At 38.5% G+C, this 22,926-nt stretch overlaps 1 protein-coding gene across 2 annotated transcripts in view; it reads left to right on the forward strand.

Annotated features, from left to right (window-relative positions):
- LOC150079047 (protein LSM14 homolog B-like) overlaps positions 1-22,926 on the forward strand; it is a 170,180-nt gene that overhangs the window by 88,989 nt on the left and 58,265 nt on the right. For both annotated transcript variants that reach the window (XM_090382429.1, XM_090382430.1), the window contains exon 6: positions 15,642-15,774. In XM_090382429.1, coding sequence (XP_090238555.1) covers positions 15,642-15,774 — 133 coding nt within the window. The remainder of the gene's footprint in view (positions 1-15,641; positions 15,775-22,926) is intronic.

The following is a 22,926-nucleotide window of genomic DNA, read 5'->3' on the forward strand; positions in this document are numbered from 1 at the left end:
ACAGTGCAGTGTTGAGTCAGTTTGGTGTGACATAAGCATTGGGAGATCAAACTTGAGAGTAGGAGTGTGCTATAGGCCTAATGACTCTGATGAGTATAATAAGAAACTGTACAGGGAAATAGATTGGGCCAGTAAATCAGAGATTCTTATAATGGGGGATTTCATTTTTGCAGATAATGAATGGAATTTGGGGGTTGGTCACTCACACACTAGCAAGGCTTTTGTGGATTTATTGGATGATTGTTTTCTACACTAGCATGTTCGGGAGGCAACTAGAGGGAGTAATACTCTTGATCTGATTATTAGTTGTGATTCTTCATGCATTAAGAATCTGCAGATAAAGGAACCACTAGGTGGCAGTGATCACAGTGTGCTGAAGTGGGATTTACTCAAAGAGGTAACTACCATTAGGGGTAAAGGGAAGGGTTATTGCTTTCGTAAAGGCGACTACGATGGACTGAGACAGTATTTAAATTCTATACAGTGGGACCAACTGATGATGTTACCAACAGCAAATGCAAAATGGGAAGCATTGAAAGAACTTATCTTGGAAGCTACTAGGCTTTACATACCAACTAAGAAATATTGTTCAAGGTTTAGGCCTAAATGGATGTCAGATGAACTGATGAGGCATATGGCAGAGAAGAAACATGCATAGGAATTTTACAAATTAACACATGACACAGAAGCGTATGATAGATACAAGTTGATCTGTAACCAAGTTACAAAGGAGGTTAGGCAGGCGAAGGCAGAGAACGAAAAATCTTTGGCAAGGGATGCAAAGAAAAACAGCAAAGAGTTCTTTACTTATGTAAACTCTAAAAGGAATGGGATGAATCAGATTGGTCCACTTGATATCGATGGGTCAACTGTTGATCCTGCTCAGGTAACTAACAAACTAAATGAATATTTTGCATTGACATTCACACATGAGGAGTTATTTAGCGAGGGGAAAGCCAGGGGTGTATTCAACTCTAGCAGTAAGCTAGAGAATCTTGTAATAACAGAATGAAGTGGAGGAGAAACTGTTGAAGATAAACACAAGAAAGACACCTGGGGTGGATGGGATCTATCCAGTTATATTTAAGGAGGCAGCAGATAGTAAGTAAACCCTTAGCCATAATTATGAGAGCTTCCTTGGACTCAGGGGAGGTACCTGCAGACTGGAGATGTGCAAATGTGACCCCAATTCACAAAGGATGATCAAAGGCTGACACAAGCAATTATAGACCTGTGAGTTTAACTTCTGTTCCAGGAAAATTAATGGAGGCACTAGTTAAAGAGGCACTGCAGGATCATTTAGACAAGACTTCAGTTATAGCTCGGACACAGCATGGTTTTGTTAAGGGGAAGTCTTACCTGACCAATTTGATTGGATACTATGATGTGGTCACAAAGGAACTGGATGCAGGGAATAACTTTGATATTATATACTTGGATCTTAGAAAGGCTTTTGATACTGTTGTACATGGAAGACTGCTGCACAAATTGGAGCAGTGTGACATTGGTGGCAAATTGCTGCTGTGGATAAAGGGGTGACTGAGGGGGAGAAGACAGAGAATGGTAATCAATGGACACTGCTCATCGTGGACTAATGTTATTAGTGGAGTCCCTCAGGGTTTAGTGTTGGGTCCATTATTGTTTTCTGTATTCATAAATGATATTGATGATGGTATATCAAGCTTAATGTCTAAGTTTGCAGATGATACAAAGGTAGGCAGGGTTGTCAGGGACACTACTGACACTATGCTGCTGCAACAGGATCTGGAAAGGTTGAGCAGATGGGCTGAGAGGTGGCAAATGAAGTTTAACATTGACAAATGTAAAGTACTACACATGGGAAACAGCAACCCCAGAGCAACGTATCAACTCTGTGGTACTACACTGACAGTGGTAGAGAATGAAAGGGACCTGGGGGGTGGTTGTGCAGGCAGATATGAAGTTCTCTGAGCAGTGCAGATGGGCTGCAAGAGTAGCTCATGGTTTATTGTCAATGATATATAGGAAATTTTCTAGCAGGGATAAGGAGGTGATTATTACCTTGTATAAGGCAATGGTCAGGCCACACCTAGAGTACTGTATACAGGTCTGGAGGCCTCATTTCAAGAAGGATGTAGAGCTGCTGGAATGAGTACAGAGAAGGGCAACAAGATTAGTGAATGGAACAAAGGGGTGCTCTTACGAAGAAAGGCTTAAGTTTTGCAAATTACAGTGTCTGGAGACTAGGCACCAGCGAGGTGATCTGATAGAGGTGTATAAAGCATTGAATGGTTTAAGCATGCTCAATGCTGATGGGATTCTTCCTCTCGCTCAGAATAATCACCTGAGAGGGCATAAATTCAAATTGAGGAAAGACAGATGTAGGATAGACGTGCGGAAATTTGCCTTTAGCCAGCGAGTGGTTGGTTGGTGGAACAGACTTCCACCCTTGTCGTGGAAGTTGATAGCCTAAATAAGTTTAAGGCTCAGCTGGACAGGTATTTTGAACGAACAGAGGGGTGAAGTGGAAGTGGTTTTTTTTTTTTTTTTTGGCTGATGCTGCATAAGCTTGCTTTCTTGCATCAAATGCCTCTGCTAATGCTAATGATATCTAGCCAGTTCCTAAAAACGGTGACAAGTCTCTCCAATCCAATTATTGTCAATTTGCAATTACTTTGTTACTGTTCGTTATGCTCGAATGAGTACAATGAACAATTGTACAGAGAAATAGTGGGCTAGTAAATCATAATTTCTTATAAAGGGGGATTTTAACTTCCCAGATATTGACTGGAACTTGTGGGGTGGTCACTCACACACTAGTAACACTTTTGTGGGTTTATTGGATGATTGTTTTCTGCAGCAGCATTGTTCAAGAGGCAACCGGAGAGGGGAATACTCTTGATCTGGTTATCAGCAGTGATCATTCGTGTATTAAGAATTTGCAGATAAAGGAACCACTAGGTGGCAGTGATCATAGTGTACTGATGTGGGATTTACTTCAAGATATAGTTACCTTCAGGGGTAAAGGAAAGGGTTTTTGCTTCCGTAACGGTGAGTACAGTGGTCTCAGACAGTTTTTAAATTCTATATAGTGGGATCAACTGATGATGTTTCCAACAGTGAATTCTAAGTGGAAAGCATTCAAGGAATTAATCGTGGAAGCTACTAAAAGTTTCATACCTATTAAGAAATACTGTTCAAGGTTTAGACCTAAATGGTTATCAAATGAACTAATGAGACTCGTGACAGAGAAGAAAAATCCATGGGTTGCATATAAATTATCAAGCGACACAGAAGCCTATGGCAGATATAAGCTAGTCTGTAATCAGGTCAGAAAGGAGGTTAGGTAAGGCGAAGGCAGATTACGAGAAGTCTTTGGCAAAGGATGCTAAGAAAAACAGCAAGGATTTCTTTACTTATATAAACTCTGAAAGGAAGGGGATGAATCTGATTGGTCCACTTGATACCGATGGTTTCACTGTTGATGATCATGCTCAGAGAGAAAACAAACTGAATGAGTATTTTACATTCACACATGAGGAGTTAAGGTTTGAAAGTGGCAGAAGGTTATCAAATTGTAGCAGGGTGCTTAATGATTTTGTAATAACTGAGAGCAAAGTGGAGGAGAAATTGTTGAAGTTAAACATAAGAAAGGCACCTGGGTGGATGGGATCTATCCAGTTATATTAAAGGAGGCGGCAAAGAAAGTAAGCAAACCATTAGCCATAATTGTGAGAGCATCCTTTGACTCAGGGGAAGTCCCCTAGGACTGGAGATGTGCAAATGTATCCCCAATTCACAAAGATGGGATCTATCCAGTTATATTAAAGGAGGCGGCAAAGAAAGTAAGCAAACCATTAGCCATAATTGTGAGAGCATCCTTTGACTCAGGGGAAGTCCCCTAGGACTGGAGATGTGCAAATGTATCCCCAATTCACAAAGGGGAATCGAAGGGTGACACAAGTAATTAGAGACCAGTTAGTTTAACTTCTGTTCTGGGTAAAATCATGGAGTCACTGGTTAAAGGTGCATTGCAGGATCATCTAGACAAGACTGCAGCAATAATTCAGACACAGCATGGGTTTGTTAAGGGAAAGTCTTGTCTGACAAATTTGATGGGATTATGATGTGGTTACAAAGGAACTGGAATGAAAAAATAATTTTGATTCCATATATTTGGATTTCAGGTAAGCTTTTGACACTGTGGTGCATGGAAGACTATTATACAAATTGGAGCAGAATGGTATTAAGGATGAGTTGCTACAATGGATAAAAGGATGGGTGAGTTGAAGAAGACAGAGGGTGGTAATCAATGGGTGCTGCTCTTTGTGAACTTATGTTATTAGTGGAGTCCCACAGGGTTCAGTGTTGGGTCCACTGTTGTTTTGTATATTTATCAATGATATCGATGAGGGTGTATCAGGCTTAGTGTCGAAGTTTGCAGATGATACAAAGGTTGGCAGGGTTGTTAATGACAGTAATGGCAGTGTGCTACTGCAACAGGATCTAGAAAATTTGGCCAAATGTCAAGTTTGCATTTTGTCAAGTTTAACCTTGACAAATGCAAAGTACTGCATATGGGTTGAAGTAACCCCAGAGAAATGTACCAACTGTGTGGTACTACACTTAAGGTGGTAGAAAATGAAAGACTTGGGAGTGATTGTCCAGTCAGATATGAAGTTTTCTGAGCAATGCAGACAGGCTGCCAGGGCAGGTCATGGGGTTTTGTCAATGATATATAGGAATTTTGCTAGCAGGGAAAAGGAGGTGATTGTCCCTCTGTATAAGTCAATGGTCAGAGCACACCTTGAGTACTGCGTACAGGTCTGAGTACAGATCTACATCCTTCCTCATTTTAGGAAGGATGTAGATTTGCTTGAGTGTGTACAGAGAAGGGCAACAAGATTGGTGAGGGGAATGAAGGGATCCTCTTACCAAGAGGTTAAGTTTTGAAAATTGCTGTGGCTGGAAACTAGGCACCTGTGCAGTGATCTGATTGAGGTGTATAAGGCCTTGAATGGGTTGAGCATGCTGAATTCTGATTGGATTCTTCCACTTGGTTATTTGTTATTTGGTTTTTAGGGGCATTAGCAACTAAGGCCATATTGCTCAGTGAATATGCAGTGGTCATTCCCTGACCTTTCTGCATCTTCTGTATTTGGTGGTGACGGGCTCGAACCCCGGTCTAATCAAGAAGTGTGCTGCGCACTGCTGCTCCTTCCCACCTGGCTACGGAGGTGCCTTCTTCCACTTGTTCAGATTACGAACCCAAGGGGGCATAAATTCAAATTAAGAAAAGAACAGATGTAGAATAGACGTGCAGAAGTTTGCCTTTAGCCAGCAGGTGGTTAATTGCTGCAAAAAACCTCCATCTGATGTTGTGGAAGTTGAAAGGTTAAATAAATTTAAGGAGGAATTGGACAGGAATTTGGAGGGAATGGTGTTTCCCCCCCCCCCTGCTGCATAAGCTCACTTGCTTTCTTGCATCACATGCCACTACTTGTACTTCTACTCTTTCTAAAGTAATGGAGATATCAATTAACTATCAACTCTTAAACTACCTAGAAGCCTTCCATCTGATCAACGATCACCAGTATAGATTCCATCAGTGTCGATCCACTGGTGATATTCTGGCTTATGTTACCCATTTATGGACAAATTCAATGTAAAAGTTTGGTGAAACACAAGCAGTTGCTCTTGACATATCAACGGCTTTCGATTGTGTTTGGCATAAAGGTTTTCTAAACAAGCTTCCATCTTGTGGTTTGCCAACTGTTTCTTGTAATTGGTTATCCAGTCTTCTCTCTGATTGCTCACTCAGGATGTTGGTAGATGGCTCTCTGTCTTTAACTTCTCCACTCATGCTGGTGTCCCCCAAGGTTCAGTTCTTTCTCCTACTCTTTTCCTCTTGTGTATTAATGACCTTCTTCCATTGACTGGAAATCCTATCCATAGTTTTGCTGATTATAGCACATTGCATTCCACTTTCCATTTTGAAAAACCTTGCCCTGCTCAATCAGTTTCCACTTCTCGAATATCCACCACCAATTCCTTAAACCTCTGGGGCTCACATGTGGTGAGTATGGGCTTGGCACACCCAGGGTCCTGAGCTGGATATCATCATTCTTCTCTTTCTTGATGATTTTCTCTCTCTCTCTCTCTCTAAGGGTAACTTGAATTTTTTTTGGTTGGTGCAGCATAAGCCTTAGGCTTCCTTGCACCATTAACTAATAATAATCTCCAGGTATTTCTCCAGTGGGGCAAAGACAACTTAAGTTGATTTCAATCATTCTAAAACTCAGTCTTTGTCTTATATCTCGCAAAAAGGATTCTTCTGCTCCTATGCTTATCTTTGGTGACACTCTGATTTCTAGGCAAAATGATATCTCTTTTGGGGATTTCCCTGACTTCTAATTTCTCTTGGCACAAGCACATTACAAATATTGCTTCCTCTGCATCTAAAAAACTAAATTTGGTGTTCTCTTTTGTTCTTGGCATTACTTTTCTTCCAAACAGCTGTTTACTCTGTACAAATTGCAAATCTGCCCTACCATAGAATATTGTTCCCAGATCTGGGCCAGTGGTCCCAAAACCTCTCAGGCTTCTAGATTGCATTTAGAAGAGGGCAGTTAGGTTAATTAATGACTCCTCTCTAACCGCGTTTCTCCACTCGCTATCTCATAGACATACTGTTACTGCTGCGTGCCTTTTCTACAGATACTTCCATGGGCACTGTTCTTCTGAATTGGCTTTATAATTCCTGCTCTCTTTCAAAACTCTCCAAGTACGTGCCGCCTCCACCAGCCAACATCCATTTACTGTCCAACTTCAAACTCAGAACCAACTTTTCATCTTCCTCGTTTATTTGTTCAACTGCTGTTTTCTGGAACAACCTTCCTTTGTATGTATTTCCTGAAAATTACAGTCTACAGAAGTTCAAGTCTGTCAAGAGATATCTACTTTCATCTTCTCCAACCCAAGTACAGTACTAAGTACTATAGGTTCTAATACCTCTCGTGTTCAGGGTCTTCATAAAAAAAAAAAAAAAGCATGGATGGAAATACCTGTGGACTTAATGCCTCTCCATATGACTGCCCTTATCTGTTTGAAAGGTTTGCCTGTTGTTACTAGTATCCTACGATTGCTGTCCACTCAGTGTAAAGTCTTCGTGGAATCTTTGGGGAAAGGTGGTTTTACATTTTACAGGACTAGCCATTAAGCTTACCTTTGAAGAAAGTCAAAATTGGGTGGACACAAGGGACCCTAATCTCTTTATGCAGTACATGATATCTCATACTACAAGGTATATTCTTAGAAATTGCGACTGAGTAACACATTCTCTAACTCTGCAAAAGTGGTAAATCTTTATCATATGATATATGATAAACTTTAGAGAATAACTCTCCAAATATCCAAGGTGATAATGGCTTGAATAGACCTAAAAGTATTCAAAATAATGATGTAAAAGGGATTCTCGTTATCAATATCAGTATATTCATTGTCCAGGCCTTGCAGTTATGGGGTCCAGTTAATTTTAGTAGGTGTTTTTTTTTCCACCAGGTACAGCATCTGTTAATGTAATCTAATTTCAGAAGTTTAGTATTTTGAAGACTTATTTACACCTGACTTGAATGAAATTAATTGCCGACATGGACACTGAAATCAGTATGGAAGGTTGTTGGACAAGCTGGTTATGGGTTTGAAGAATTTGATAGTAATCAAATTAGGACTGCAATTCTGAATCTTGTAAAGACATAGGAGTCCATGAAATTGACAAATGATGTTGAATAATTTCTCAAATCACATGCTATAGCCTTAACAAATAGGGCTTTGGTAGAGTTAGACAGCTGATCATCAAAGAAGAAGAGAGAAAGGCCAAGAGGGATAAGAAGTCCTCAAAGAAAAAGAATTGACATTACAAGAGTCATTCAAAAAATTAAAGCTCTTGACTATTTTTGCTATAACATCCCTCTATGGTGAACCTGCCAAGATTGAACTTGGAGTGAAAAATATCTTGTCATACAATATTATATGAAAAATTGACAACTGAAACATCTTGTGATTCTTTCTTCTAACACAGATCCTTCTTTCACAGATCCTTCTATACTAACCTCTCCTAGTGGTTGACATATCGAAGAAGTCATCAGTTGAAAATACCATAGTTGATTACTTTGAACACTAGACTTTTGATATGTTAATTTAAATCTCTCTCTCTCTCTCTGTGTTGAGAGAGGGTAATAGACCACTTCAATCCACTTTTTTTTTTTTTTTGCGCTTTAAATTTTTGTCTTTGATTTCACAATTTATTATACTAGCCAATGTGATATATATATATATATATATAATTTTTTTTTTTTTTTTTTTTTCTTTCAAAAAAATTTAACACATCCCTTTCTACGCTTACCGGTTTTTGTGTTTATCCATTATTTATATACATTGTGTGTGTGTGTGTGTGTGTGTGTGTGTGTGTGTGTGTGTGTGTGTGTGTGTGTGTGTGTGTGTGTGTGTGTGTTGCTACAGATTAGGGAAGTAGATATGACACTTATTCATTCTATCACCTGCAAATAATGTTTGCGTAGTTCAGGGAGTAGTAATGTTGGTGTGCATAGTGTTAGGGTCAGTCGCCACCTGTTGTTTCCCACATCTGTGCCATATGTATGCTGGGAAGAAGTACAGTACCACTGTAAATACCAGAAAAATGTTGTGTTGTATATGTTGCTTTAGATTCTGTCGTGTCCTGGCATTTGGTTGCAGGGGACCCTGATGGGATGCCACGTTGTTTGCACACACCGCCAGGAGGTAGCCAGGCTGCCCTTCATTCTCTGGCTGGTCTCTGCCAGGGTTGCCTGAGCTTCCTGGATGAAGACCAAGTTAAAAAAAAATGCAGAGAAGTCCTAAGGAACAAGAGAAAGGGAGGTCCGAATGTCGACATATAGAGAAGATAATCCACCCAAGTAATGTGAAATAGGGTTTGGGGAGAGGGATTAAAAGTCACGGGGCAAACTCGTGTGTGCCAAAGGCCAAGCACTCTCTCTCGGAGTCGGCTCCAAGGAGTGCCAACCATGATGACACCTGCATAGTATTTTAACCTTTAATACAATCTTTTGTTTTGATTTTTTTATCAGTTGGAAAAATGCTATCCGACCTCTGTTTGCATTTGAGGGTAGTTCTGAGCTGCTCAAAGTTCAGCGAACTTTGCCTGTCTAATGGTAAAGACAGCTTGGGTGTAACTCATTAGGGCTTTGTATGTTGTTTCATCCTGAAGCAGGTATGTTTCCTGGTTGTGAGGGTTCCCCTGGATTTCAAAAAAATTTGAGCTTACAATCATCGTATGTAGGGCACTCATACGTGAGGTACCCCCCCCCCCCATGACTCCTCTTTGCCACAGTGGCAGAACGGATTTCTTTCACTTTGCATTGCTGTCAATTTCTGCTGAAAGGGTTCATGTCCTGTGATCAGGAATGTAACTTGCAGACCAGGCAAAAACCAGGGAGGGGGCTTTGGGAAAGTAATGTCAATTGATGGGAGGAATCTTCTGTTAATTTCTCCTTTGGTGTGGTTTCCCATGAATGCTGCCAAAGTCCTTGAAAGTGTTTGAAAATGTTTTTTTTTTTCTTGTTTTAGGTCATTGGTAAGCTCCAGCTGAAGATTTAACAACTGCATCAGAGTTCCCCTCTTTAATCAATGGTAAAGACCCCTTTTGATCACCCCAAGGTAGAGCCAAAAACATCCAGTGATAACCTATAGGGCAGGGGTACTGACAGTTCAGTATACCCTGCAGATAGACAACATCATGAATCTCTGTATTGAATCATGCTTATGCTTGTTATTTTCCAGGGTGGCCTTTGTAAACCAAACTGAGGCTCCATAACAAACAATTGGGAGAAACACTGCTTTAAAGATGAGAGACAAAGCTTTAGGCTTCAAACCCCAGTCCGCTCTGCTGACTCTTCATGGCCACATACTTTCGGTTTTTTGTGGATAAGTACTTAAGATGACAATGGAAGGTGAGGCTGGTGTCGATGTAGATTCTCAAGCATTTGACTTCTGTGTAGAGACGGATGAGGATGTTATTTAACTTCATTGTCGGAGTCCTTTGTAGTTATTCCCTTGAGGAGAATAGATTGTTTTCTTGCCAGAAATTGAGAGGTTGTGGAGTGCTGTCCAGTTTTGATGCTTTCCCAGAGCTGTATTTGCTTTTGCTTCCAGTGGCACTCTTGTGTCGGCTTGAATCACCAGGACAAGATTATCAGCGAAGGCCAAGGGTCTGGCCCCACCCAGTTCCTACTTTATAATTAATTTTTATCCAAAAGTATATACGCTTTTATAGCGTATAACACTATAATTGATTTCGATTATGGTCTCACCCATTCACCTTTGTCTGCTTGGTTTGGTTTTTATGGCACGTGGGCGACTAAGGCCATGATGCTCGAAGTCCAGTATTTAAATAAGACACAGATTAAATAAACAATGTCAATATTTATAAATAGACAAAAACAAGGATATTTAGACCAAGATGAAACCAAGTAAAAAATATAAATATACATGGTGTGTAATAAAAACATATATGCAGAAAGGCTTTTAATTTTTAAAAAGTTAAAAAATGCAGACATTGTCTTTGTCAGTTAAAATGTGACAGTATATAAGGCTCAGTCAGATGGTTAAATGGATTAAAACAAATGTCGAGCATTTAAAATCTAGGATATTCAATAACGATATGTTTCAATGTTAAAATTAGCATTAGCATTAGTAGAGGCATACGATGCAAGAAAGCAAGCTTATTCAGCATCAGCCCAAAAAAAAAAAAAAAAAAAAAACCCTCTCCCATTTCACCCCTCCGTTCGTTCGAAATACCTGTCCAGTTGAGCTTTAAATTTGTTTAGGCTATCAACTTCAACAACAAGTGATGGAAGTCGGTTCCACCAACCAACCACCCGCTGGCCAAAGGCAAATTTCCGCACATCTATCCGACATCCGTCCTTCCTCAATTTGAATTTATGCCCTCTGAGGTGATTATTCTGAGAAAGATGAAGAATCCCATTGGCATTGAGCATGCTCAAACCATTCAAGGCCTTATACACCTCTATCAGATCACCTCGCCGGTGCCTAGTCTCCAGACTCTGTAATTTGCAAAACTTAAGCCTTTCTTCGTAAGAGCAACCCTTTGTTCCATTTACTAATCTTGTTGCCCTTCTCTGTACCCGTTCCAGCAGCTCTACATCCTTCTTGAAATGAGGCCTCCAGACCTGTATACAGTACTCAAGATGTGGCCTAACCATTGCCTTATACAAGGGAATAATCACCTCCTTATCCCTGCTAGAAAAATTCCTGTATATCATTGACAAGACACCATGAGCTACTCTTGCAGCTCGTCTGCACTGCTCAGAGAACTTCATATCTCCCTGCACAATTACCCCCAGGTCCTTTTCATTCTCCACCACTGTCAGTGTGGTACCGCAGAGTTGATACGTTGCTCTGGGGTTACTGTTTCCCATATGCAGTACTTTACATTTGTCAATGTTAAACTTCATTTGCCACCTCTCAGCCCATCTGTTCAACCTTTCCAGATCCTGTTGCAGCAGCATAGCGTCAGTAGTGTCCTTGACGACCCTGCCAACCTTTGTATCATCTGCAAACTTGGACATTAAACTTGATATCCCATCATCAATATCATTCATAAACACCGAAAACAACAACGGACCCAACACTGAACCTTGAGGAACTCCACTAATAACATTAGTCCACGTTGAGCAGTGTCCATTGATTACCACTCTCTGTCTTCTGCCACTCAACCATCCCCTTATCCATAGCAGCAATTTGCCTCCAATGCCACACTGCTCCAATTTGTGCAGCAGTCTTCCATGTGCAACAGTATCAAAAGCCTTTCTAAGATCCAAATATATAATATCAAAGTTATTCCCTGCATCCAGTTCTTTTGTGACTACATCATAGTATCCAATCAAATTGGTCAGGCAAGACCTGCCCTTAACAAAACCATGCTGCGTCTGAGCTATAACTGAATTCTTGTCTAGATGATCCTGCAGTGCTTCTTTAACCAGTGCCTCCATTAATTTACCTGGAACAGAAGTTAAACTAACAGGTCTATAATTACTTGTGTCAGCCTTTGATCCTCCTTTGTGAATTGGGGTTACATTTGCACATCTCCAGTCTATGGGTACCTCCCCTGAGTCCAAAGAAGCTCTCATAATTATGGCTAGGGGTTTGCATACTTCCTTTGCTGCCTCCTTTAATATAACTGGATAGATCCCATCCACCCCAGGTGCCTTTTTTATGTTTATCCTCAACAATCTCTCCTCCACTTTCCTCTCAGTTATTACAAAATCATCCAGCTCACTGCCAATGTTTACTTTACCTACATCATTCTCCTTCCTGAATAACTCCTCATGCGTGAATGTAGATGCAAAATACTCGTTTAGATTGTTAGCCACCTGAGCAGGATCCTCAACTGTTGAACCATCAATATCCAGTGGACCAATCTGATTCATCCCTTTCCTTCTCGAGTTCAAGTATGTAAAGAACTCTTTTCTGTTTTTCTTTGCATCCTTTGCCAAGGATTTTTCGTAGTCTGCCTTTGCCTGCCTAATCTCCTTTGTGACTTGGTTACAGACCAACTTATATCTATCATAGGCTTCCATGTCACCCATTAATTTATATGTATCCCATGCATTTTTCTTCTCTGCCACATGTCTCATTAGTTCATCTGACAACCATTTAGGCCTAAACCTTGAACAATATTTCTTAGTTGGTATGTAAAGCCTGGTAGCCTCCAAGATTAGTTCCTTGAATGCTTCCCATTTTGAGTTTGCTGTTGGTAACATCATCAGTTGGTCCCACTGTATAGAATTTAAATACTGTCTCAGACCATCATAGTCGCCTTTACGAAAACAAAAACCCTTCCCTTTACCTCTGATGGTAGTTACCTCCTTGAGTAAATCCCACTTCAACACACTGTGATCACTGCCACCTAGTGGTTCATTTATCTGCAGGTTCTTAATGCATGAAGAGTCACTACTGATAATCAGATCAAGAGTATTGCTCCCTCTTGTTGCCTCACGAACATGCTGGTGTAGAAAACAATCATCCAATAAATCCACAAAAGCCTTGCTAGTGTGCGAGTGACCAACCCACAAATTCCAGTCAATATCTGGGAAATTAAAATCCCCCATTATAAGACTCTCTGATTTACTGGCCCACTCTATTTCTCTGAACAGTTTCTTATTATACTCATCAGAGTCATTAGGCCTATAGCACACTCCTACTCTCAATTTTGATTTCCCTATGCTTATGTCACACCAAACTGATTCGGCACTGCCCTGTCCATCGATGTCGACTGGCTTCACTTCCTTGGACTTTATGTGTTTCTTAATTAATAGCATAACCCCTCCTCCCCTCCTGTCCTGTCTATCCTTTCTATACACATTGTATTCCCCAAATTCCAGTTCCGCATTACTTATATCTGTGTGACACCACGTCTCTGATATCCCAACAATATCTGCCTTTGATGTTTTGAGCAATACCTCAAATTCATCAAATTTATTTACCAAACTCCTAGCATTGGTGTACACGCAGGTATACATGCACCTGTTTCTATTCTTAGCTACCCTAACACAACCCATGTGTTTACTTGTAACGCAATGACTACCAGCAGTCTCTGAAATATCCTGCATCTTGTTTTTCAGACTTCTGCTCATTTCAATAGAAGCAGTGCAAGAATCACTTCCACCTCTGCCAGTGGCTACTGTTAATCTATTAGTCCTTGTATCCCCCCCAACTAGCAGTTTTCCGACCCACCTAACACTGCCTCGACAGCATCAGCAAAAATTCTTGCACCCTTTCTATTTAAGTGTATCCCATCCCTGTAGAAGCAATCTCTCCTGTTAACAAGTACAGTCCAGGCTGAAAAAAATTCTACCCCTTGAGCCTTGCACAATCCCTCCAGGGCCGAATTGATCGACAAGGCTCTCATCATATACTATGGTGTCACAATGGTGTCACAATGCTCGCACATAGGACAGTCATCAGCCCTGCTGAGGACTGATGACTGTCCTATGTGCATCCTTTTAGTAATGGAGTGGATGGTGTAGTAAAAGTATGTATACAGTTTATCTGAGTATCTATTGCATATTGTTTGTTTCTTTTATGTTTTGTTTAGCATTGTGTTTAAATATTTAAGCAGAAGCAAAGGAGGTATCTGAATCACCTTGACACTTTCTGCTACATTTGTGGACAATTAATGACAAAAACTTAAATCTACGCTGTTGGCTTGAATGAAACTTGCATATTCATTGTTCTTTGATTGAAAAATTGGCGATCAGAAAAGAAACTTGGGTTCGATATATGCTTACCTGCAAACTGTGTCATGACTAAATGGGAAAATTGAAAGTATAAATTTTGCTGTTCCTATGGTATTGTGAGAAATGTGCAACTACATCAATTGCTATTTCTTAGTGACAAAAATATCAGGCAAATATCCAGAAAAAGAAAGGCACAACTTCAAATATCCTAACATATATGCAGTAAGTTTTGTTCCACATAACAAAGACCTATCAATATCAGATAATCCAAAATCATGGGATAAAGGAAGCAATGATGAATGAATATATCAAGGATTCTTGTGTTGCAAATTTTATTGGTCCACTTCAACAGAATTGGATTACGAACCAGAAAATTAATGCATCACACTTAAGCAAGAATAGTTATGATTTAGTTAATGATTTTAACTTATCTGAAGAGCAAGCAGAACTTCTTGTTTCTGGGTTAGAACAGTGGAAATTACTTGAAGCAGGAACAAATTTCAGTGTATGGAAAATGGGATGTTTCATTATGGAAAAAGATGTTATATTTCAGATTTTTAATTTTATTTTAATGCTGCAATTTTGCTGCACAATGAAAATGCATTCCCATCAGTTTATCTACTTCACACTAGCTTGAAAAAAAAACATGATAGTACAAATGTATAATGTCTTGAGTGCAATGTATTATGACTGTTCTTGGAATATGTGGTGATTTAAATTACTATCTGTATTTAGATTACTATCTGGTCTATAGGAAGATTTTGCAAAATACTGTTGTTTTCTGCTTGTTAGGCAGTTATACAGCGATAAAAGAGGGAGGAATTTTTACGAGGAAGAAATAATATAAAATATTTCACTGATTGAACAAAAAAAAGGTTCTTTCACTTTTGTGTATGAAGCTTGGATTATTGAAAAACTTTGTTATGTCTCTGGATAAAGAAAGGAAGTGGTTTCTGGTTTCCAAATTTATCAGATGAAAAAAGTGCAAGACTGAATTTATTGGTCCTTAATGATGGTGTATTGGAAACAAAACTACACAATACTGAACTAGTAGCTTGGCAGTTGTTTAAAGCTGTTTTCCAAAATAAAGCTCCCAGTTAGATCTTATATTCATTTTATATTTTCTACAGGATTTTGGTCCTTACTCTAAGTGGAATTACTTTAAGTGGCCTTTTCTTGGTTTCAGATATCCCTGGATAATGAGGATTCCCCCTTCCCCTCTCTTATTAAAAAAATGAATTGAACCATAAGAAATTGCCTTATCTATTGATTGAATGGAATATTAGCCTAGCAATCTAGATTAAACTGGTTGACATTCAAATTCATTAGTCCAACTTCTTTTTCCAGATGAGAAAAAAGATGATTCTGGAACTGACACACTAACTGGTGGTGATATTATAGAAGATGAAGTTAACTATTATGATCGATCAAAGTCATTTTTTGATCAAATCAGTTGTGAAGCTATAGAGCGATCCAAAGGGTAAGTTAAATTAGTGTTTAGTTTTACTTAATTCTTTTTAAGTTCAGCTTATTGAACTTTTTAAAATTCTTTTATTAATAATATACATAAGCTGTATAAGCTTATGAATTCTATTTTCTTATTTGCTTTGAATAATTGATAGTATAGAAAATAAAATTTGGTTTTATAACAGATCTACCTAAGTAGATGAGGTTAAGTATCCTGTTGTTTACTATGCTGTCAGGCCTAATAGCACAGTTTTTTTTTTTTTTTTTTTTGTCTAATATTTTTATCTGTTTTTCTTATCTATTTTTTTATTTATTTATTTTTTCTTTCTATGGGCCGTATACAATTTTGGTTACAAGTCAATAGCGAAATCAGTGAACACACCTTTTGAAGCCATGCATTGTGAATTACATTTTATTGGAAAATGAGACTGAAGAGCACTAAAGTTCATTTTGATGAGGGCCGCTCAGGCACCCAAATATCTGCTAATGACTAACTCACTCCCAAGGCATTTGGAGTGAATAGTGCTATTATGGGAGAGGAGTGTAACTATGGGGGTATCAAATTGTACAGGATCTTGAGTGAACTGTGCTCTGTCACACAACTATACTGTACACTTATGTCCTTAAATGGCTGATTATTCCAATTAAATCAATCCATTAAGAGATGAGAAGAGAAATAAATGTATAAGGTTCTTGATGATCCCAAATAAATGGGTGACATTGGAAACTGAACTTGGCCTGTTATAACGTACGATCACTCATTGGTGAAGACAGGATATTAGAGCTGGAAAAGGAATTAGAAAATGTGAATTGGAATATCATCGGTTTGGCTGAAACAAGAAGAAATGAATCACTTATAAGTTTATCAAGTGGAAATCTGCTGTACACCAATGGAAACAGTGAAAGGAGTGAAGGTGGAGTTGGGTTTCTGGTCCATAAAGATTTTAAAAACAACATTTTGGAATTCAAAAGTACATCACCAAGGGTGTCAAGGCTAATACTCAATATTTCTAAGAGGTACAAGCTAAAGATTATAATGATTTATGCACCAACATCGAGCCATGATGATGAAGAGGTTGAAGAAATGTACACTGAAATTGAGTCTTCTAGATGAGCAGAAAACCCACTACACTATTATTATGGGGGACTTCAATGCTAAGGTTGGAAAAAGGCAAAACAGCGCAGAAAGAGGAACTATAGGAAATTTTGGAATTGGTGAAAGAAATAAGAGGTGAAAGACTTGTGGAATTTGCAGAATCTCAAGGACTGTCAGTAATGAACCCTTTTTTTTCAAGAAAAGGGTGAACAGAAAGTGGACATGGAAGAGTCCAAATGGATTAACAATTAATGAAATCGACTTCATCCTCACTAGCAGAATATATTTTGTGAATGATGTTACTGTCCTGAATAAGGTAAATGTTGGAAGTGATCACAGAATGGTAAGATGTACACTTGATATAGATAAAGGAAAGGAAAAAACTGACTCAAGTAAATAATACAAAGGTCTTTGAGATAACAGAAGAGGAGAAAAAGCAGTATGTACTGGAACTTAAAAACAAGTTTGAGCTTCTGCAGACTGCTCAGGACCAAGATATCGACGAGGAATATTACAACTTTCTGAAATTGATAAAGCCCAAGAAACCTATAGGTAAAAAGAAACCCAAAGAAGAAAAAATTAGTCAAACACTTGTCATGATGAACCGAAGACAACAAATGAAGAGCAAGAAAAAACACTGACAGGGAGAAAATTGAGTATACTGAGTTATGCAAAGCCATTAGAAAGAGACTCAGAGAGGACATAAGGAGATTTAACACAAGAAAAGTAGAACAAGCATTAAGGGAAAACAAAGGATTTAAATCAATAGCCATGAGCAGTAATACAGAAAGACAAATGATACTGAAGAATAGCGATGGTGTACTTATAAACAGCAGAGAAAGCATAATTCAAATAGCAGAGGACTACTATAGAGAATTATACAAGGAGCGAGCGAATGATACCAGCAGTGGGGAAGATGGATTGCAAAGTAGCAACACATACGACATACCCAATATTCTTCCTGATGAGGTAGAACATGCATTGAAGAAAATGAAGAATCGGAAAGCCCCGGGGGAAGATGAAGTTACTGTAGAGTTGTTAAAATTGGGAGGAAGAGACATAACACAAAAACTGGCAAGGCTCTTCACAAAGTGCATTAGAAAAGGTGTGATGCCTAAGCTGTGGAATAATGCAATCATAGTTTTGCTGCATAAGAAAGGAGATAAATCAGAAATTGGAAATTATAGACCAATTACCCATATCTACAAGTTATTCACAAGGGTCATTACTAACAGATTAGAAAGAATACTTGATGAGCATCAACTGAAACAGCAAGCTGGCTTTAGGACAGGATTCTCAACTATGGATCACCTTCACGTAATATCACAGCTAATGGAGAAAGCAAATGAATATAAAACACCATTATGCCTGGCATTTGTGGATTATGAAAAGGCATTTGACTCCATACAGCACAAGGCAAAATATATGAGAGTGCTACCTCCTTTATTAGACTAGACAAAGGCAGTAGCAAATTTAAAATCGAGAAAGGAGTTCGACAAGGAGACACTATCTCCGAAGCTATTTACTGCTGCCCTTGAAGCTTTCAGAAGATTAGACTGGTCGCAGAAAGGAGTCAATGTAAACGGAGAGTACCTAAACCATTTACGATTTGCAGATGACATTGTGGTTATAAGCCACGATCCCAAAGAATTAGAGGAAAATCTTAATCAGTTACGCACAGTTAGTAAGGATTTTGGACTCAAGATGAATATGGCTGAAACAAAAGTAATGATGAACAAGTATGCCACGGAAAGGGAAATAATGATTGAAGGAGCAGTAATTGAAAAGGTGGAGTCATATACTTATCAGTACAAGTTATTAGCTGTAATAATGATAAATGCTGGAAGTCAAGAGAAGAATAAATTTTGGATGGATAGCATTCAGGAAATATAGTCACATACTGAAGAGCAATATCCCAGTTTGTCTGAAACGTAAAATAATGAATCAATGTATACTCCCCACCATGACTTATGGAAGTGAAACTTGGGCACTCACCAAAAGAATGGAAGAGAAGCTGAGAACTACACAGCGAAGAATGGAACAAATTATATTGGGAATCAGACTGTTAGATAAGAAGAGAAACACATGGATTAGGCAGCAAACTCAAGTAAAGGACATTCTTATCAAAACTAAAGAACTAAAATGTTCTTGGGCAGGACACATAGCTCGAAGACATGATGACAGATGGACTAAGAAAATAACAGAATGGTATCCAAGAGGAGCTAGAAGAAAACCTGGAAGACAAAGTTGGAGATGGATAGATGAAATTCATGAGTTTTTGGGTAGTAAATGGATGGCCAGTGCTCAAAACAGAAGGAACTGGAAAGTTGCTGGAGAGGCCTTCATCCTGCAGTGGATTGAAAATGGCTGATGATGATGATGATGATTGGAAATAGTTGCCAGCAAATATATGTCTGTGTACACTGACAGAGTTTGATAAATTTGTCAGCTCTGCTGGTAGGCAGATTGCCAAGACAGCTCACAGGGTTTTGATAATGATATATGGGAATTTTGCTATTGGGATAATGAGGTGATTATCTCATTGTATAAGGCAATGATCAGGCCACATCTTGGGTAGTGCACTCAAGTCTGAAGACATTTTAGGATGTGGATCCCTTGAAACAGGGATCAGAAGAGCAGAAGAGAAGAGCAACAAGATTAGTCAGAGGAACTCCTTGCAGGTGCCTATTATTTAGGCATTGAGGTGATTAAGGCTTTGAATGGATTTAGAAGCTCAGTGCTAATGGAATTCTTGCTTTGACTACATACATGAGGGAGAAGAAATTCAAATTGTAGGGTAGATGTGCAAAAATTGCCATTCGGTAGTTTATTTGTGAAATAACTTCCATCTGTGTAGAAGTGGGTAGTTTGAATTCAAGGAAGAACCATATAGATATTAGAGTGGATGGACAGGTGATATAATATATTTTTTTTTTGCTTATGCTGTATAAGCTTGATTTCTTGTATCATTTTCATTATTAATAGCATCATATAATGTAGCATCTCCAACTGTAAACAAGAACAGATGACAGTTGCTGATAAATCAAAGTTTATATGAGGGCATTTGAAAATTTCATGCCTTGAGTATGGGGGGGCTAATTTGAGGAGTCTGATAACATGTTATTCAACACAGCCCTGTTTGGAGTCAATACCTTACTGTTGACATGGCAGTGACATCACTTTTGGTGGGAAAATGGATGCCAGCCAGGTAATTTTTTCAAATTAGGAAATAGGTGAAAATCTGATGCCAGAATTAGTGAATATTGGGAATGATCCAAGATTTCAAAGCCATATTCATGTAGTGCATCAATGGCAATGATAGATTTGTGAGCAGGTGCATTGTCCTGGTAAAACGAGAGACCTTTGAGTTTCATCTGTTTCTTTGATGTTTTCATGGAAATGCCTCAAAGTTTGCATAATATACATCTGTGACTGTCGGACCTTTCTTGAAATAATCTATTAACACACCTTTGGCATCCCCCCCTCCCCTCCCCCATACTTCTCCTTCAACCCATGCATGGTACTAAGTACTATAGGTTTTGATACCTTTCGTGTTTGGGGTTTTCATAAAAAAAAAAAATAAAAAATAATAAAAAAATGAAAACTATGCTTATCACCTTGCCAGCAGAAGGAATTGACTTTGCTTTTTTGGAGGGGAGAAGAGCTTGTGCAGTGCTCCTTGTTTCTAGCCTGAAAGTGATAAGACCAGTGGACCCATCACTTTCAGCCAGAGACAGAGGAGCAGTGAATGATGAGAAATTGATCCATTTTTATCCATGGTCATAAATATTGCACTGAAATTTTCTGGATCTGCTTGAAAATTATGCACGTTCACTTGACAACTCTTATGTTTTTGATGAATTGCTAACTTTGGGACAAATTGTGGTGACACATTTTTCATAGTGAGAACCTCTATTATTGTTATGCAATTAACAATAAGGCGAGATGCCTAAGATGTTAGTAATGTACCAAACTGTCACTCATCAATCACTTCTCCTCACCAGATTGCACACTGTCAACTTCTGCAGTGATGAATCCATGCTGTGAAAGACCTACTGCAACTTCTACAGTAGGTCTTTCACAGCATGGATTATCTTTCATCCATGTCCCTCCCATGTTTAAATTCTGCTACCCACTTCTTAACCAAGGAATAGGAAGGGCCATCTTTCCCCCAGTGTTGTAACCATATCCTCATGAATTGCCTTTGGCATTAGTTCCTTTTTCTTAAATATTGGATGGCTGCATGGTGACTGATTTTTTACAATTTGTTCGCTTCAGGACCTTTTATTGAAAGATGTTAAAATGATGTTATTGAAACTACACGAAACTTTGTGGTTACTGTTTGATATTATATATTTACTACTTTAAACATTGTATCAATAATCTTTCATTCTTGGACTACAAACTTTTTAACCCCATGTCCCTTAAGTATTACCATTCATATGGGTTTTAACATTCATGTATGAAACACTGTTTATCGTATTTATGTTGCTAAACAAAATCATTTCAGGGGTCACCAGTTTGATATGCCTTTCTTTTAGTATTCCAAGAAGCTTTCCATCGCAACTGAAGAGATTGCTCCATCCAGTCAAGGATCTTAATCCAGACTGAAGCTCTGATGTTTGTAGTAGAAAATAAATATTTAATTGCCATCACCTTTTATGACTAACCTGACATGGTCAACTGGGATGGCTACTTATCCCTGGAATCTTCTTTGCCAGCAGCAAAGAAATCATCGTCATACAGCAACTCCAGGAAACTGTAAAACAGTCACACACCCAGTGTTAAGAACAAAGCATGTCAACCTTTCCTGTTTGGCAGGACTTGAGGCTTTTTCCCCTCCTCCCTTGACATGTTAAATGGAGTTTTTGTTTGAACTTTGAGGTAACATATGCTTCTCATTGTGCATTGTATCATATACAGCCATTTCAATTAAATGGCTTGGGGAACCTGAATGAGTTTACCCTGCAGCCATATCAAACTGCCTAATAAATAAGTAAGCTGCTTTATTCATAGCTGACTATCTGGATTTATGATGGAGAAGTGTTTTTTTACTTTATTTTTATCTGTTTTCTGTCTCACTGTTAAAACATTGTTGATAAAAAGTTTCTCTGATAAAGATTTCTTTTTGCAAAAACTTTTTCTTAGCCTGTCTTTTGTCTAAAAAAAAAGTAAAACTTTTTAAAATTGGAATTTAAAAAAAAATGCAAATTTTGGCTTTTCAACAACAAATTGGCCATGAAGTGTGCTAGTCTACACTATAAAGTATAAATGAGGGATAATAGTGTTGTTCTCTGAAAAATGGGATCATTTCATTGTACTTTAGTGGTGTTGAAACTAATTAACAGTGTTTCAGTAAATACCATAGAGAAACTGCATCATTTCAGAGGATATATACAAGATTTTTCAATATTTATTTTAAAGTCATCCAATATTTATTTTAAAGTGTGAAAAGACTAAAAAATTTGCAATGTGTACTGTATGTAGGTGAGAATTTTCAATCAAGTGACAGGAAACAGTGTAATCAGACATTTGCAAACAAGTAAGCATAAGGACAGCATACAATGCTTAAAAAGAAATGCAAAAATAGATGAAGCATTTCATAATGATGTCAAAATTTTATTTGTTCTCTTGTCATGGCCCTAAGTGCTAAGTTGATAGTGCTGAAGCTTTTCCAAGTGACTTAGTTCTCTACTTAAAAGGTGTATTTATTCATTTTACTAACTTAACTGACTTTGTAAAGTGCTTGATCACTGGTAACATTGCTGTGGTAGGGCCAGTTACCTGGAGGGATGTTGTCTAGGTTGGAACATTTGCCCTTCACTTGAGCTAAGGTGCTCATCACACTTACAAAAATTATACTGATCATGACTTCTCAGTCAAAATGATTGTTTACAGGAATGGACATACCACACCCATCATTCCTTGTTTTTCATTCTGTTGAGTAAATCTATGTATACTTTGTACTGTTTATTATCCAGAAACACTTAGAAAATGCAGCAGATTTACCTCCAAAGGGGTTCTTATAGAGCAAGACCTGATGAACATATCAGAAGGTGAACTAGTCAG

The sequence above is a fragment of the Mastigoproctus giganteus genome, chromosome 10 (assembly GCF_048544385.1).
Source record: "Mastigoproctus giganteus isolate SK-2022 chromosome 10, ASM4854438v1, whole genome shotgun sequence".
Taxonomy (NCBI): Eukaryota; Metazoa; Arthropoda; class Arachnida; order Uropygi; family Thelyphonidae; genus Mastigoproctus; species Mastigoproctus giganteus.